General features: G+C 42.1%; 2 protein-coding genes across 2 annotated transcripts in view; both read right to left on the bottom strand.

Moving 5' to 3' along the window:
- cep128 (centrosomal protein 128) overlaps positions 1-5,832 on the bottom strand; it is a 79,002-nt gene extending 73,170 nt beyond the window's left edge. Inside the window, exon 1 of the mRNA XM_082506234.1 lies at positions 5,744-5,832. The gene's annotated coding sequence lies outside the window, so the exon portion shown is untranslated. The remainder of the gene's footprint in view (positions 1-5,743) is intronic.
- Positions 4,302-14,727, bottom strand: gtf2a1 (general transcription factor IIA, 1). Its single transcript, XM_082506241.1, has 10 exons — positions 14,503-14,727; positions 12,713-12,814; positions 11,540-11,717; positions 11,267-11,328; positions 10,418-10,493; positions 10,177-10,298; positions 9,542-9,646; positions 8,223-8,507; positions 6,896-6,985; positions 4,302-6,241 (listed from the first exon to the last, which is right to left on the bottom strand). The coding sequence occupies exons 1-10, from the start codon at positions 14,530-14,532 to the stop codon at positions 6,134-6,136; spliced, it is 1,158 nt and encodes a 385-aa protein (XP_082362367.1). The 5' UTR covers positions 14,533-14,727; the 3' UTR covers positions 4,302-6,133.
- Positions 14,728-16,111: the final 1,384 nt, after the last annotated feature.

Genomic DNA, 16,111 nt, shown 5'->3' with positions numbered 1-16,111 from the left:
GTTGAACGTTTTCCACGGCTTCAGGTCCATCTCTTCCAATCACGTATTAACAGCGAGCCAGTCTGGACCCTTCAGATGCAAAGCACTCTGGAGCTGGAGCACGATGGGCCTGGCTGCCTTCATGAGAGGACGTCTCCGCTGCCAGCTAGTGTTAACTCACTGTTCACGAGTGTGTGCACGACAAGACTGATAAAAATCAAAGTCTATGCACATTTGCGTAGGTGTCTGGGTGCACACAAAGCGACTGGTGGTAGTGGCATATACCTGCAGAATCCAGCATTTTCCCGAATGATTACATGGAATTTTACAGACTTGCAGGTACGGTCATGGCCCAAGTAATAGGCCGAGCCAAGCAAACTGAATGAGACTGTGAAATGGATTTATTTTGATATTCTTCTTCTAGCTGGGTCTCAGGCCTGCCTCATCATTCCTCTCCCAGTATTACAAATAAACTCATCTCCAAGCCGTTCCTCAAATAAGCAGGCCCGTCCCCGACGATGCACCTCGATAACACCGGATTAGGTTGCCAAACTCAAATAGAGTGGGAAAAGGAGTCGTGAACAGAGGGACTGACGAGGTCAAAGCCTACGAGTATGCATCCAGTGTTTGGTTGTGGAAACAAAAAGAAATCTCTTGCATTTTTGGCGTCATTCCTTTCGTTGGCCCGGTCAACGTGGATGGCCCTCTTAAAGAGTCAAGTTCCTCTGTCTCCTGGAGAGCTCTTGAATGATGACCAGAGCGAACTGCAGGGTTTTAGTCAGTGAAAACATTCATTCTTCTGTTGTTCTGCAGGTGGTTTCACTCATCAGGAAATGAGTTTCATATTTAGGATCTACAACCTTTGCAGACACTTGAGTTAAACCAGGAAAGAAAAATGGCTCCAAGCCTTCAACAAAATACATTCTAATACTTTATACACAGGATGATGTGACAAGTGCTACTCTATACTACTGATAGTAAACCTTAGTTATTGTGCAGGTGTGTATGGAAGGCAATTTAGAACATGTGTCTACTTTGGATCAATTATTTCTAATAAACTGGAAATTGTTTTTATTGAGAAAGTTCCTGCTGACAGGCGACGTTTCAAATTACAGCTGTTGCCGTGTGAAGATGATCCTAAACCAGAAATACATGAAACAGTGATGCAATTCCACCTGCACAACCCCAGTAATAAAACAAAAAGCAGAGAAGCGCTGGAGCATTCATGCGTACTGAGGTGAACTAAGACTGCAGACTTTGCAGCACCGTACTTGCAGATTTAGCCGAAGATGATTCATCGCAGGCTTTCTGCCCCACGTGGACTTAAATCACATGACTTTTACTTGAGTCAGACACAAGTATTAAAACTGATGACTTTAGGGTAAGATTGGTAATATGCTTAAAACTAACTGCTTCATATAATGTCGAGGGCTTCTTTGGTTTTATAGTGCAAGAAACCAAAACAGCTCAAATATGGGGACAAAGCTAAAGTGCCTCCCCACCTAAACTAAAAATGACCAATTCTGAAAGGTGTTGAAAGAGGTATCAAACACAATAAGGTTTCACTTTAATACACCTTTGTTCCCTAGTTTTAAATAACTTACCCATTCGTATAAGAATGACTGAATCAACTCGGTAAGTACTCCACAGAGGAAATCACCCCATAACAGCACAGATAGCAATTATATGGCATTGGCTTTTTGAAGCAGGCCTATAATAAAAAAGAAAAGTGACAAGCTGTTTAGAACAACATTCACAGCTTGACGTGAGACAGTCTAGGATACTATAAAAGTCCTGCTGCAGCCAAAGTCCGGATAGACAGAATCTCTGCTGAAAACAGATGAAGGGTTTTTGTCCCGTTTTTTCTGTTTTGTCACAGTTTGCTGTTTTCTAAGACTTTGGTAAGCTCTACATGCCACAGCCAGCAGGCCCGGCTACTCCACTTGCTACGTAGCTGATTGGCAGTCACCACAGGTTAGCTGGTAAGCAGAGAAAGCTGTAGAGTCTGAGCAAGACATCTCCAGGGTCTCATTATAAGCCTCATTCGCCAGCAGCTCAGATTCTTATGTCTGAGTGCCCAGGAGTAGCAAAAGGGCCCACTTCATCAGAAGCAGCCAGGGATACACTGCTCCTCCGCTACGTCTATTCAGCGCTGAAGTGTGATATATTGTAGAAGTGACAGTCTGCCCTCAAATCCATTTACAATCAAGTGCAAAAATCTCCATGTAGTTTCTGATTCAGCTTTGATCCCCGACTGCACCACACCTTTATCTCATAATTACCTGAAAGGAAATACGCTGGGATTGTGTCGGTTTGGGTAGGAATTAGAGGAAAAGCCGGGAAAACGCCCATGCTGTGCAAACCCTGACAGTCATCCAGATGGTGGGATATAGAAAAATGGAAAAGAAGATTGGGTGATGCAGATTCGGGGTCTCGTGCAGGTTGCAGCAAATGCATGAAAGTGATCCTACAGAGCTGTTACGCAGCGACAAAGACAGAATGTGCAAGGATTATATTTCAATCAAGAAATCTGAATCGTGCTGAGTTAAAGCCGTATTACAGCACGTTCCCGGAGCACGTGGGCCACAGTGATGAAGACTTGGATGGTTGGTCCTTGCAGACAACCATGTCTGCCCATTTGTTTGTGACTGTGTGACTCATCCACAAAGACGCCTAACATAAACACAACTACATACTTCAGAGAAGTGTCACAGAAAGACTTATGAATGGTGTTTACAGATACCCATGTCTGCAAGGAGGATAATCCCCGCTGTCTGTCAGACAGTAAGCCTTTGACACCGAGCGCCTTTAGCTGGTTAGCAAGTTAGCAAAAAGATAACGGTTTGCTAAAGACAAAAATAACTGTAGTTAGCTACAGCTTAAGACAAGATAGATTTAAGACATTTCATGCTCCTTTGAGTTAAATCGAGGGCCAACTTAACAACTTAAACCACAGAAAGAAAAGAAGAAACAAAAGTGTTTGGCTCCTGATGTTTGTCCGAGGCGCTGCTTAAAAGAAATTAGTCCTTGTTGTCATCTTTGTCACTCAAAGTTTCAATGGATTCAACTGCCTTGATTCCTAATGTGTAAAATGTGGCTCACTCTCTACACAAAACAATGTACCTCATATATATTTACAGTACCAGCTTCAGCCATGCTACAAAACTCCGTCGTCATTGGTAGCTAGCAGACAGGACTACTGGTTTGAGTGTCTTGGAAACAGATTTAAAATTTAAATGTCAGAGAAAAAAACAACCAAAAACATTTAAAAAGTATGAACGCCATTAGAAGTTTCATTAAAGAATAATGAAACACATAAGTAATAAACTCATGAAACAGTTGGCTCACTAAATGGGAAGGGGACTGGTATTTGTTAAGGTCTTGCAGTCATGTGACTGCTAATTTTCCACCATTTCAAATGTGTAACACTGTAGCAGTTGCAGTTCTACTAAAGACCAGTCCATGACCACCTGCCAACCACCGTTTGTGAGGATAAGATGCATCCTAGTAGCTGCTAGAGGCTGAAGGCGGTCACGATCAAACTGACTGCCATCTTGCTAGAGATTCACGACCCCCTGGCAACCACCGGGAAAAATGTGTGTTGACGCTCACAGAAAACTGATGCTATCTCACGTGCAAAATGAAACCGTTTACTAAAGAGTACACAGTACTGACTCAAAAACCTTTGATTGCCTCGGCCGCTAACAGATTGCTCCAGACGATACCAGGTCTGCACTCACCAACTACTCCCCTAGAAGAAGTGTGACACAAATCGGAAATGGAGACTGAATTGGTGAAGCGCAACTTTTATACACACATATTTAAACACTTCCTAATGATCTTGGCCAGGAACCCCTCCAGCTGGTAAACTGGAGGAACCGCTGACCTTCTGATTATTAGACTACCTGCTCTACCGCTCGAGCCACATCTAATAGTAGCAGTTAAAAACGGAGTCTCAACAGGATTAAAAATGTGAGCAAAAATAGTTAAAAGTAACTGAAATAACAGTTAAATAGTTTAGTGTTCAAGATGCTCCCACGAGTAATCGATAAATTTGCTTTTATCAGCGCAGAACCAAAAAGCTGACCAGGTATCACAGAAGAAGGTAGGAAGAAACAGAGGGGGCGAGAGTGACACTGATTTAGGCCACAAAATAATGCAAAAATTAAATTTTAATTTTCTTTCTTTCTTTTTATGCAAAAGACAACTTTATGTATTCAAAGCACAACCTTGAGTTTGATTCCAAACTTGATTTAGGAAAATTACACGAATACCAACAGTACAGTTCATTAATCATCAGAAGAGCAGAACACACGACAAAATGGTTATAGAGCACAGTTTAATAAGACATCCTTCTCAGTCTAGCATCTGTGACCCCCCCCCCCACCAAAAACTGAACTAAAGTTCAAAAAGGCACGCAAGACATCTACATATGGAAATGACGAACAGAGGAAAGGAAATAAATCTACTGGGGGCCATGTGTGGAAAGTCTTCCTTTGGCCTTTCATGTAAAAATTTCATATAATTCAACTAAATCGTGTGAAAAATGTTCTGTTTTCTCCATCAGGTGCTGTATCAGGGTTTTCTTTGTGCAGCTAAAAAACAACTATGGAGCCACCCAAGCACCACGTCGACACAACAGTCAAAACACATATATACTTTATTTCAAACTGCTGCAACAGGGGCACTAAAAACAAACTGCAGAGACACACACAACCCCCCCTCGAGTTAAACTCACTTGGATAGAAAATATCCTCAGTTTAAAAGTCATGAATAAAACGGAAGCAGACGAGAACATACGGTGGACGAAATGGTTTGGAAAACAGCGCCGTGCAGCTTTTATCAGGCTGACATAAGAAGAAAGGAGAAAAGAAAAGAAAAAGGAACACTTGTTAGATTATAAGAGCACAGTTTGGTGCGGCTTTCCAACCTTAAAAAAAAGAAAAACAATTTATGAACTTTCAGAAATAAATAGAAAAAACAGGACAGACACCAACCTCACTGCTCTGTGACATTTTCAGACTGTGAGAGAAATAAACTGAAACCTTTTCACAGAAAACCAGCGACAACGACACACACTCACCACGTGTCTGTACAGTCCCACACACACACACACACACACACACACACACACACACACACACACACACACACACACACACGTCTCTGCGGCTATTGATTAAGTGGACTGACTGACTTCACAACACACTGATAAACCGACAGTGCAAAATTTCCGACGGCTGCAGAGAACTAAAAATAAAAGCAAAGGCGATTCACCAACAGGACAAACTGAGACACCTTTGTACAATCCTTAAATGAATTCAGTGTCTCACGCTTTTATCTTTATTTTATTCTTAACGTTAAAGATGGAATGAAGCCCCAGAGAAGCCAGTGGGGGGGTGCTGGGGGAGGGGGGGTTAAGTGCTGCGACGAAGATAAAAAAAATGAGTTATTGTAAGGTGATGTTATTTTACCTTCTTTTTTAACTCCTTCATTAAACGCATTTAAAACATAATGTTTAAAGAACAGGTCGCCTACATAAAAACATTCTGGAGCACCTTTTTCATAAACGTGAATTCAGACAGAATTAGGATATTAAAAAAAGAAGCCAAAAACAGGTGATTCTGGTCGTTCTAAAGGCAGCGATCTCGACTGGTGGCACTAAGTTTGGACACGAACGTAGACACGAGTCAATCCAGTCAACCGACTACAGTGATTGCAAAGGTGTTTCTCATCTATGGGGTTATAACGAATGACCTCTGACCTTGTGTGGCAGGGAAGCCGAGGTCACCCTGGTCCTCTACACCTGTATGATGGTGAAATGCTTTCTTTCCAAAGTTAGGTGAATTCTCTGGGGGGGAAAGGCAGAGAAGCCTGGAAGAAGAAATAAAGAGAAACGGTGCTCGGCTCACGGGGCTTTTCCCTTCCTCTGTTGGTTTCTCATCCCGCAAGGCTAGTCGAGTGTTTTCTGACTACACCCGGGTTTTACAGTACCTCACAGTCCTTTGGGTTTGTCTCAAGAGTTCTGAGTCTCAGAAACAGTTTCCTGAATGAATCCAGTCACAGGATGTGGAAGGATGCTAAACTGTCTGTTAACTGGATAGGAGTTACAGAGATCCTGCTCCTGTTGCTTTCTCCCGTTCCTTTTTCTGCTTCACCACTCGGCATCCCCGATGGCTTTGGAGAAGACGTAGTCTCTCCCGTTCAGATTCATGATCCCATCCTTCAGGTGGAATTTCCATTTGTTCTTACTTCTGTGAATCTGCAGAGTAAAGAGAAGGAAATGAGTGTTGTAGGCGTCAAGGACAGATGGACATTGTTTCAGCTTACAGTGGACGCAGACTGATGTCTTTAGCCTCTGCGCCGAGGCCAGACAAACTCACTGTGGCATTAACCGCTGCTGGAGCCTTTCTCCACTGAATTAACATCAAATAATGTAACAACTCGATGCTTTGTGATGGGAATCAAAGGCAAACAGTGAAGACTCACAACAAGGAATGTGAAATACCTCTTTAACGATTTCTGACATTTTCCCCCAAAAACGAGGAGGCTGCTGTGAAAACTGTTTAAGCCCCGTCCTTCAATCTACAGCAGCCTTTCCAGCGCCCTGAATGATACTGGCAAACAAAGGCTGACAGCGATGCTGAGTACCAATCACATTAACACGGTAAAACTGCTCTGCGCTGTTATTTTATAATCTCTTTGTTTTCACTGCTTCTGCAAATCTCAGCGTTAACGTCTTTGTCTGGATGCTGATGTGAAACTAAACGAGTCTGATATGCATAAAAGCCAACGGGCCCCAGCGCAGGAGGATCTATATCAAGACATGTCATAAAAGTACCAAAGAGGCACTCGCATATTTATACACAGGCAGGTTTGAACACACTGCAGCCTTTCAGAATATATCAGTTCCTACCTTGTCGTACTGGCACACCACTACATTGTCTGTTTCAAACAGCTCCTGGTCCTCTTCGTCGCTGACGTCGTCTCCACTGTTCAGCGGCTCCTGAGTAGGAAACCAAAACAATCAGATTCATCACAAATGTTTGCTGCTCAGAAACGTGGTTTAAGATTCAGGATTTTCTTTATTTAAACAGTAAAAGCACAAATCTAGATTGCAACAAGTAATAGTTTGATTTTAAACCCGTTCTCCTTTTTGCCCGATACCAAACAGTGCCAAATATAACCTGCTGTGTTATAAAATCTTCTGCAGAAAAGCCACACAAACTACAGAGTAACCTTTGTAGTAGGGCTGCCACAAACGATTATTTTGATAGTCGACTAGTCACCGATTATTTTTGCGATTAGTCGACTAATCAGATCATCATCCATTGGATGTAAAACTACAGCTTATTGCACCAGCAGCATCTGCTCTTATATAACTATCATTAGCTTACAGCTTTAAGTGTTTAAGGTCTGTGCTAACTAACAATAAAGACAAGATGATAGTTTATTAAATTTTAATGAAATTTGCAGATTGTTTCGGTGAAGTTTAATAAACTCCTTGCTATCTAAAATATAACAGGACACCGGAGTATATTCTGGAGCATCTCACACTTCTGATAATCAGCTGTCTGCTTGAGTTTATTCAGCTGTGTAAAAACTATAACTTTAATCTCAGCCAAACCGATTTACTCAGGAACAAATAAAATACTAAAAAAAAGCCAAACAATAACATTTTTAAGTTATCTAAGTGACTTATATATCATGTTTAACCTGAGTAGTGAAAGACGGCGGTGGGTTTGAAAACGATTTGCCTGGAGTCCGGTGTTCTCACGGCTCTAGTGACCTAGCCCCCGGCTAGCTATCGAGCTAGTGGGTAACAGACGTCTCTGAAAACGTCGGAGCGCTTTTGAAAATATGCGGTGTCCTGATAAACTGAGCAGATATTTGAGGTTTACACAGCTACATTCTCGCCTGAAAATATGTTAAACGTTTATTTTGTGACCCAGAAAGAATAATAAGAGTAATATTAAAACTAACTAGCTGCCGCCATTGTTGGAAACTGAGCTGGGCCGCGCTATGAATTCTGGGACAGAGCTACTTCTTCGGGGTTTAACGACAGCTACCTGTGGAAAGCTACTGCTAGCTACTCTGGAAAACAAAAGCTCTGAAGAGGGGCAGAAACATCAGTGCTACAAGTTTACGGCTTTCTTACTTCATATTAAATGACCATAAAATTCTTGCCTACTGCAACTTTAACGTGCGAGTTTTTGAACACTCTTATTTCCTCCCTTGCTCACCTCTTCAACCTGCCCATCTTCTGCTCCATCCTTGTCTTTCTCCTCATCGTCATCTTCGTCGTACTCCTCCTCATCCTCGTCCTCTTCTGAAGACGTCTCCCCGGTTCCGTCCACCTGCAGCATCATGGGAGGCTGCTGTGCCTGAGGCTGGGCCTGTTGCTGCTGTTGGGCCTGGGGCTGCGCTGAGGCTTGTGGTGCAGTCGCTCCTGGGGCCTGCTGGACCTGCTGGACCTGAGCTGTTGCTGCCTGGCTGGGCTGTGGCGCCATAGCTGCTGCTTGCATCACCTGACGGTAGAAAGAAACTCAGAGTTTAAAAACATGTACGCCCATATGATGTTAGCATTGCTTTCATGTGGGACAAAATAACCAGCTCTTTACACAACAGACTCCAACTCAAAGCCAAAATAAAGTCAAAGTCAAAGTCAACTTTATTTGTCGATTCTGCCACATGTACAGGACATACAGAGAATAGAAATTGCGTTACTCTCAATCCCTAGATAAATAGCAAATGAACATTTAAATATATTTAAATATAAAAGTGATTAAAAATGCAAGTAAAATAATTAAAAAGTAAATAAATACAATTTTACATATAACAAGAAAGCTATACAATATACAATATAATGGGTAAGTGACATTGAGTGTAAACCAGGCAGAGTAGTGCAAATAGGCAAATAGTGCAAATGGAGATTTAGTAATGCACGGTAAGAGAAAGTGTAACAACAAAGTCTTATGAGGTAATGGCAGTCCAATGCTCCACAAGGTGACTGGTAACAGGACAGGACAGCAAAAATGATGCGACTTCAAGGAGCATTTTTGTAGCAAAGATAAGGTCTGCCAGCTAGTCGCCATGTTGGGTATCAAGATATTTGTCTGTGTTAGCAAGTAAGCTAATGCTGGCTAACAGCTGAAAGAAAAAGTTATTAAAGAACTGAACTCGTGGAGGGAAGACCTCTGCTCTGAGCTAATGTTAGCCTGTTGATTTAAAAGCTAACGTTGCAGATTTTTGCAGTGTAGCTCAGTTACACTGGCCAGCTAACCAAATCTTTCCATAGTTACTCACACCAAAACTACATCTGAGTGGAAATGCTGTTTGTCAGTGTAATCGGCTGATCTGTGACACTGACTGATGCGCGATGCTTTCACAGTGCAGGTGTTATTATTAATAACAAAGGTTTCCCAGACGCTCCTCTAAAACATTAAACAGACTCTAATTTCTCTAAACAACAAAGAGAACAGAAATGGAGGAAACACTACTATTAGAGCATAAACTACTTCCATATAAATGGAATGAGTGCAGGAGGAACTGAAGTTCTGACCTGTGTATTGCCTTGGACTTTGTTTCCTGGGGTTAAGACAATCTGCTGCGGCTGTATGATGACTCCTGCTTGCTGGGACAGGCCTCCTGGCAGAGGAGCCAGAACCTAAACAGATATTAGAGAAGGGAAAAAAACCCCAAACACGACATGTAAACTCTATTTTAAAACAAGATCTCCACCTGAATATGCACAACACTTTTGCAACATTTTAACCGACTCAATTTAAACTGAATGAATGAAATTTGGCACTAGTTTTGATCTGAATCTGTGTTTTTATTTAGGAAAAGTCACAAGTAATGGAGTCATGGATCTATTTCTTTTGGGGTAAGTGGTAAGCTCTGAGCAATCAGCATCCTCCCGATTTCCCAGAATCATTTCATGTTTTTCATGGCACTTCTTACATATTTCGAGGTTATTTTTCCAAGAATTGATTCTTCCACTGTGTCAGAGCCACAGGGCCCACAGATATGTAGCCTTATTTAACCTACTTGTCACAAACGGACACTGAACTGATTACGCAGATAAATCAGACACACCACGACTTTTTCCCCCCACCTCTCTCCATTTGGCTTTGTTTTTCACACACATTTCCTCCTGTCATATGCAGCCCTGCCCCTCTGCGTGACAGTTCTTACCTGCTGTATTACCGGTGCCTGCACGCCACCAGGCTGCATCTGCTGCTGCAGGAGGATCTGCTGCTGGGGCTGGATGATGTACTGAGCCCCGTTGGGACCACGGACTAACTGCAGGATCTGGCCTGAGACGTTAAAACAAAGCGTGTGGGTGCACGTTGTGTAAATATAGTTTTACACATGAAGATAGTTCAGAGAGAAAACAGCATTTCTTTGCAATTTAATGCAAATAAACATGTTTTACCTTGGCTGGTGAGGAGCTGTTGGTATTGGGTGACCGCTGTGGGCAAAGCCAGGGTTGCTGCGGTAGCTGCTGCACTCTAGAGGAGGAAAGAAGAACACACGCGGTGACAAGCATGCAAAATAATACAGAAGCAGAGGATTTCAGGGTTCAAGAATGAAAGACTTCAATGTTAAGTACTTAATGTTTTTGAACTTCTTTACAATTTAAAGCACTGAACTTCAGATTGCATTGACTGACATGATAAAAGCAGCATGTTTGTCCTCTCGCTGCATCTACAAAGCCACTGGAAAACGATTAAAAATTGGCAAGTGAAGCTTTGAAGAACCGTTTGAGGATTATACAAAAATCACTTGCAGAAAACAGAAAGAAGCAGCAGCAGAGATGAAAGCTTCATATGGACAGATGCTGCGTTAAACATGTGCTGTTGAAAAAAGTGGAAAAGATTTCCTGCATATTTCACTCGATGACGGAAAGGTGTGTTTGTCAGTGCGTATTAGACACAGCAGTAGCATGTGGGAGGATGCATTACTGCTGGCTTATATCCACTGCAGTCCTGGCTATTAAATAGTCCGTTAATCTCTTCCAAGTCCTGTTGCCCCATCCGTGTGACACTTGATCAATCATTCTGGACTAAGGAAGAAGCCTGCAGAGACCCTCTCTTGCTTCTCACTTCTACTCAAAGAAAATATGTCTGAATTTGTTAAAAACGTAAAATGAGCAGCACTTCGTTCTGTTCATCACACATATGGATATCGCATCACCTATGTCTGTTAATAAACACATTTGCTACTTGTTATATGCCTCCCCGAAAAACAGTTTCATTTATTTTTGGTGCTATGATCCACTCACCATCCCCGTTCCACCCATGTGTATAAGCTTAGATTCCTGAACAATGACTTGCTGCTGGGGAGCTGCGGAAACAAACATTTTCAGGTCAATTCCTCATATTTTTCATAAAATGTACAAAGAATGCACACGATCAGTAAGCATTCATTGTTTCCTGTGCCAGTTCGGCAAATAACTCAAAGCTGCAGGCGACATTTTTAGTGCCCAAAAAGGCGTTCACGGGTTTTTGCACTTGTTCAGAAATGTTTTTACCACTGTGTGCCACTGCTGGCTAACCTTGCTGTTGCTGGGGCGGCAGGATGACTTGCTGGGACTGAGCTGGCTGGGTCACCTGCTGGACTTGTTGGACCTGCTGAACCTGTTGTTGCTGCTGCTGTGCGGCCTGCAGGGCTTTCTGCTCGTCAGTGTGGAAGCCCTCCACTGCCTTGGACTGCAAAAGCTTGTTCTCCCATAGCTGTAGAGACAAACGGAGGCAGCACAAAGACATGTGTTAGAAAGCTGCCAAAGACGCCATTTAAATCCATGCTAACATGTTTTCAAATGAAAATCTCCATCCAGGTAAATGTTTAGCGCAGATTCTGTCATTATCGACACACCTGTGAACGCATCACACCGACCAGACGTGCCGATCGTTTAAATTAATTCAGTTTTATTTTTATAGTCACAACAGTCATCTTCAAGGTGCTTCATGTTGTAAGGTACAATAATACAGAGAAAACCTAACAGACGACCCCCTATGAGCAAGTGTTTGGTGACAATGGGAAGGAAAATCTCCCTTTTAACAGGAAGAAAGCTCCAACACAACCAGGCTCAGGGGGGGAACCAGGTAAAAGAGACTGTGGAAGAGAGCCAGACATCAATATTAACTAATGGGTCACAAACTCAAAGTGAGGTCAAATAAACTGGTTTAATCCATGAAGCTAAGACTGAATTTTTTGCTTATTTGTGTCAATCACATTGCCTAGTAGGCTTATGTGCCATAGCCTCCTCTTGAATTGAGCATATCATGCAGTGTACACACTGTTTGAGTTGTCATTTCAATGGTATTCAGACACCACCTTCTCACAGGCATACGCAGGTGTTATAACAGTAAAGCAACACTGAAAGTCACACTGGAATATAAGGTGGTGATTGCACCAGAAAACTCGCTGCAGTGAGAGCACCATCCATCACAGGAAACCATGGTAACGGGGGGGGGGGAGAAGAACAAGACATGAATGACATTTTTGTGAGTTAATCAGAAAGTTTCCAGAAGTCTGTTTTCTGTCCATCCAGACAGCAACTACAACAGCTTCCAAACTAGGAAGTGGTCAGCAGTTATTCCAAAGCGCTCTGGTTTGGGGGAGCGTGCTACAGTACACTTTACTACAAAGAGCGCACACCTCTGCAGGAGGCGGCATTTCCCCTGCAGTTACTATATGCAGGCGCAACACTGACAGGGACGGTTACCGTTTTCAGCTCCAGAAGAACTTGCTCATCTACTCCCTCGTCCAGGAACAGCTCTCGCACCTCATTGATCACATCGTCAATCACATTCTTGTATAATTTAGGCTGTGAGGAAGAAAAAAAAGAAGAAAAGAGGAAAGAAACTTTTACAGTATGGCGTTTATATTAGAGACACTTTTGCTTTTCCCAGTAAAGCATGAACAACATGTCTGGTACAGTCAGTATTGATCATTATGAGCTTGGGTTTTATGTCAAAATTAGCCCTCAACAGTGTACTTAGCAAACACACCTCCTCTTTGGGCTTCCCAGCTGCCAAAACGACAAAACATCAAGTATACAGCTGATGGTGTTATAATTATCACATTTATTTACGCCTCGCCACACTGACTTTCATTGGTATGACACGGTAATAGTTGTTGCACGCGGGCAGCTAAACTCTAAAACTGCCCCCACTTGAGTATCATGTGTGGGGTTCGTGCTGCAGCGTTTCCACGGCGCTACGTGCCTTGTTATGCTAACCCATATAAACTAGCTCTTTATGTTACTACTACTAAGGTAAACATCATGTCCCCGGGGTCTGAACTGCGCGCGCGCTGGAAAAAGCAGACATAACGTTTATAGCTCCGCCAGGGCCCAACGGTCCTGTCTCAGCGGAGTGATACGAGGCTGAAACAAAGCGACACACGCGCGGGCCACCGCACTGCGCTGCCCCGATGTCCGCAGCGCAGACCTCGGTCTCTCCTTCCCTCCCCCTCGGCCTGTCTGCTCCTCACTATTTAAAGCTCAGTCTGCTGTTTATATGTAGAGCCGGTGACGTAGCGTCGAGTAGCACCTTCCCATCCCGGGCAGTCTATATTAGAGAGCCAATATGGCTGTATAAAAACCAGGCAGCGAAAAGGAGGAGGGCCAGAACCGAGAGAGAAGGGAGACGAGGAAGCCATTTTACGGAGCCGCAGAGTGCGCGCTCGACAGCCTTTTTCTTTTAAATAGTGTGTGGCGGAATGTGAAGGACATTTTCGGTGTCTTAGCTTATCAGTGCTCAGCTTTGGCTAAATATTTTTTGGCTCTGCTGGAAGGTAGCAAGGACAAATTTGATATGGTATGGGTTAAAGAAGTGGTTTGGGACGGCTACCCTGCCTTCTGGTCGTGGAATGGTGGACAATGATGAGGCAGTTGACGACTTTCTACTGAGGAGGCTTTAATATATATATATATTTATATAAACTATATATATTAAACGCTCAATTCTCTCGGCGTGGATGATGACAATGTGCTTTGCGTACATCTGTATTTCATAAGCTATCCAATAATAAAAGCTTAAATTGACAATTTCTTCCTCCTACGAACAAACAAGCATTTTTAGACAACCTGGCAGCTCAAGCGTCTACCAAAAATGAATTTAGCCATACACGCTATTAGACTGTGATCACGTAAAGTAACCTTCCAACTAATGAAAGCTTCAACCTGCCGATAAACCACTAAATTAGAATTACATCTTCATCGCTAAACCTCAGTTTCTACACGTGTTCTTATTTTTACTCAAACACTGCCTCTCTAAAGTAAGCCATTCCTCCTCCGAGATGGTTTCAAATGAAAGAACTACCTAGTTTCGAAAACTAATTATAATGGCCGATTGACTGAAACTTAAGTATTCCCTTTAATAGATATAACAGTGAAGTGTTTGTTAAAGCAGACTCATTTTACTGTAATACATAAAACCAGTTCGTCGACAGCTTTCCAATAACTTTACCCCCATTTTCCCCCGCTGACAATCCTTAGAGATTGATCCTTACCACTGGGTTCGAGTTAGCCGAGCTCGCCATTATACGCGTAGTGTAAAAACCACACGGAAATAGGCGAGGAATAGAGCCAAAAATTACGAAAAACGATTTAAAACAACTGGGAAAGATATTTTAAAACAGCCGGCATCACTTTTGTAAATAAAACACAGTTTAGGCGGTCTTATTTACAATCCCGGGCTGCGACTCCCCAGCCGTCCTCCTTCCGTCGTTGTCCTGCTTTATATACTGAGCGAAGAAGCTGCGAGTGCGCGAGACATAGGGCAGGGTCAGGTCGCACATAGCGCGAGATTTCGTGCGGAGTATGACGACCAATTAATAGAGCCGCTCATGGGAAATGTAGTTTAATAATACTTTTTTTTTTTTTTAGAAAACGGAACTGAATCCTCAGTGATCGCATTAGCTTAATGCTCTGTGATCTTGTTTATTGAGTTAGGGAAAGTGTAAGTATTACGAACCATGTGATGAATTAAAAATAGAGGAATTAATTAGATAAAAGTAGCTGGTTACTTAAAATGCTAATAAAAGCCTATTAGCATATAGCTAAGTCATTTTAAATTAACTTATTTCATTTTTTCTTTCTTTTTCTTTCTATTCTTTTTCCTGTTTTCCATCATATATTAGAACTGTATGCTGTAATGATCGATGCTCATATTAAATATGGGAAAACATTCAAATAATGCCTTCAGCATATGTACAAATCATGAGCTAAAAGCTCAGGCCTTGGGGTGGCTTTAGACAGGTTTTCTCAGGGGTTTCTGAGGGGCTGCCAATCAGAACCTAAAGCATCTCATTTTAGAAAGCGAATAAACCAAAGACCACTATAAGATAAATACAGATTATTTTAAAACTATGACTCGTGTAAAGCTGCACTAGTATAGCCCAACAATAATAATAAATATCAAGAAATAGTATGTCTCCTTTAATGTTAACAGTTTTATTCAACATGTTTGGAGAAATGCTTTTGTCTAATAGCCAAGGTTGGTTGTTGCAGATTAAATATAATATTTTAAAAAATATACATATAGAACAGAATAGAACAGAATGCCTTTATTGTCACTATACAGTTGTCAGTGCCAACATGTTTATAGATGTAACCATTATTAATAGGAAAAACATGATATTCTTATCACATATAATGCATAAAGGCTATTTAAGAAATAGTGCTAATAATTTTTTCATGTATTCACTTGTAACAACACCAACAGTTTAATTGACTTTTGCACTTAATCGTTGGACCTTGTGTTAGCTCAGCACTACTTTTACCTAAGCAGAGGATCTGAATGCTTCTTTCACTACTGGTCCACACTTTAATACTTTCATGCGACACAGGTGCCTCCTAAACAAGTCTGACCTTTACCAGCTTCGTAACTGCACCTGTAATGCTTCTCTGTGGGGCCAGTGTGCTTTATGTAGTAACATCGTGCCACCACAAGAGGGTGATCACACCACGCACCAGGAAAACAGGCTCTCTCTTCCACATTTCAACACTCACACTCAAACACACACTCACACTCACACAATCCACTTTGTAAAACACGCAACTGTTTTCCACGTTATTCAATAAAAGCAGATTTAAGTGAATTTTTGGATGAGCAACATC

This window comes from Aulonocara stuartgranti (genome assembly GCF_965226115.1).
Source record: "Aulonocara stuartgranti genome assembly, chromosome: 15".
Lineage (NCBI taxonomy): Eukaryota > Metazoa > Chordata > Actinopteri > Cichliformes > Cichlidae > Aulonocara > Aulonocara stuartgranti.
The sequence above is the reverse complement of the archived record's forward strand: the minus strand, read 5'-3'. Positions and strand labels throughout refer to the sequence as shown.

What these genes read in the sequence shown, in the direction of transcription:
- gtf2a1 (XM_082506241.1), bottom strand. Translation starts at nt 14,532, where the DNA reads ATGGCGAGCTCGGCTAACTCGAACCCAGTG. An exon ending in TTCTTCTGGAGCTGAAAACG is followed by an intron (nt 11,718 to 12,712) that starts GTAACCGTCCCT and finishes TTGTCTCTACAG; the next exon opens with CTATGGGAGAACAAGCTTTT. An exon ending in ACAGCTCCTCACCAGCCAAG is followed by an intron (nt 10,299 to 10,417) that starts GTAAAACATGTT and finishes TTAACGTCTCAG; the next exon opens with GCCAGATCCTGCAGTTAGTC.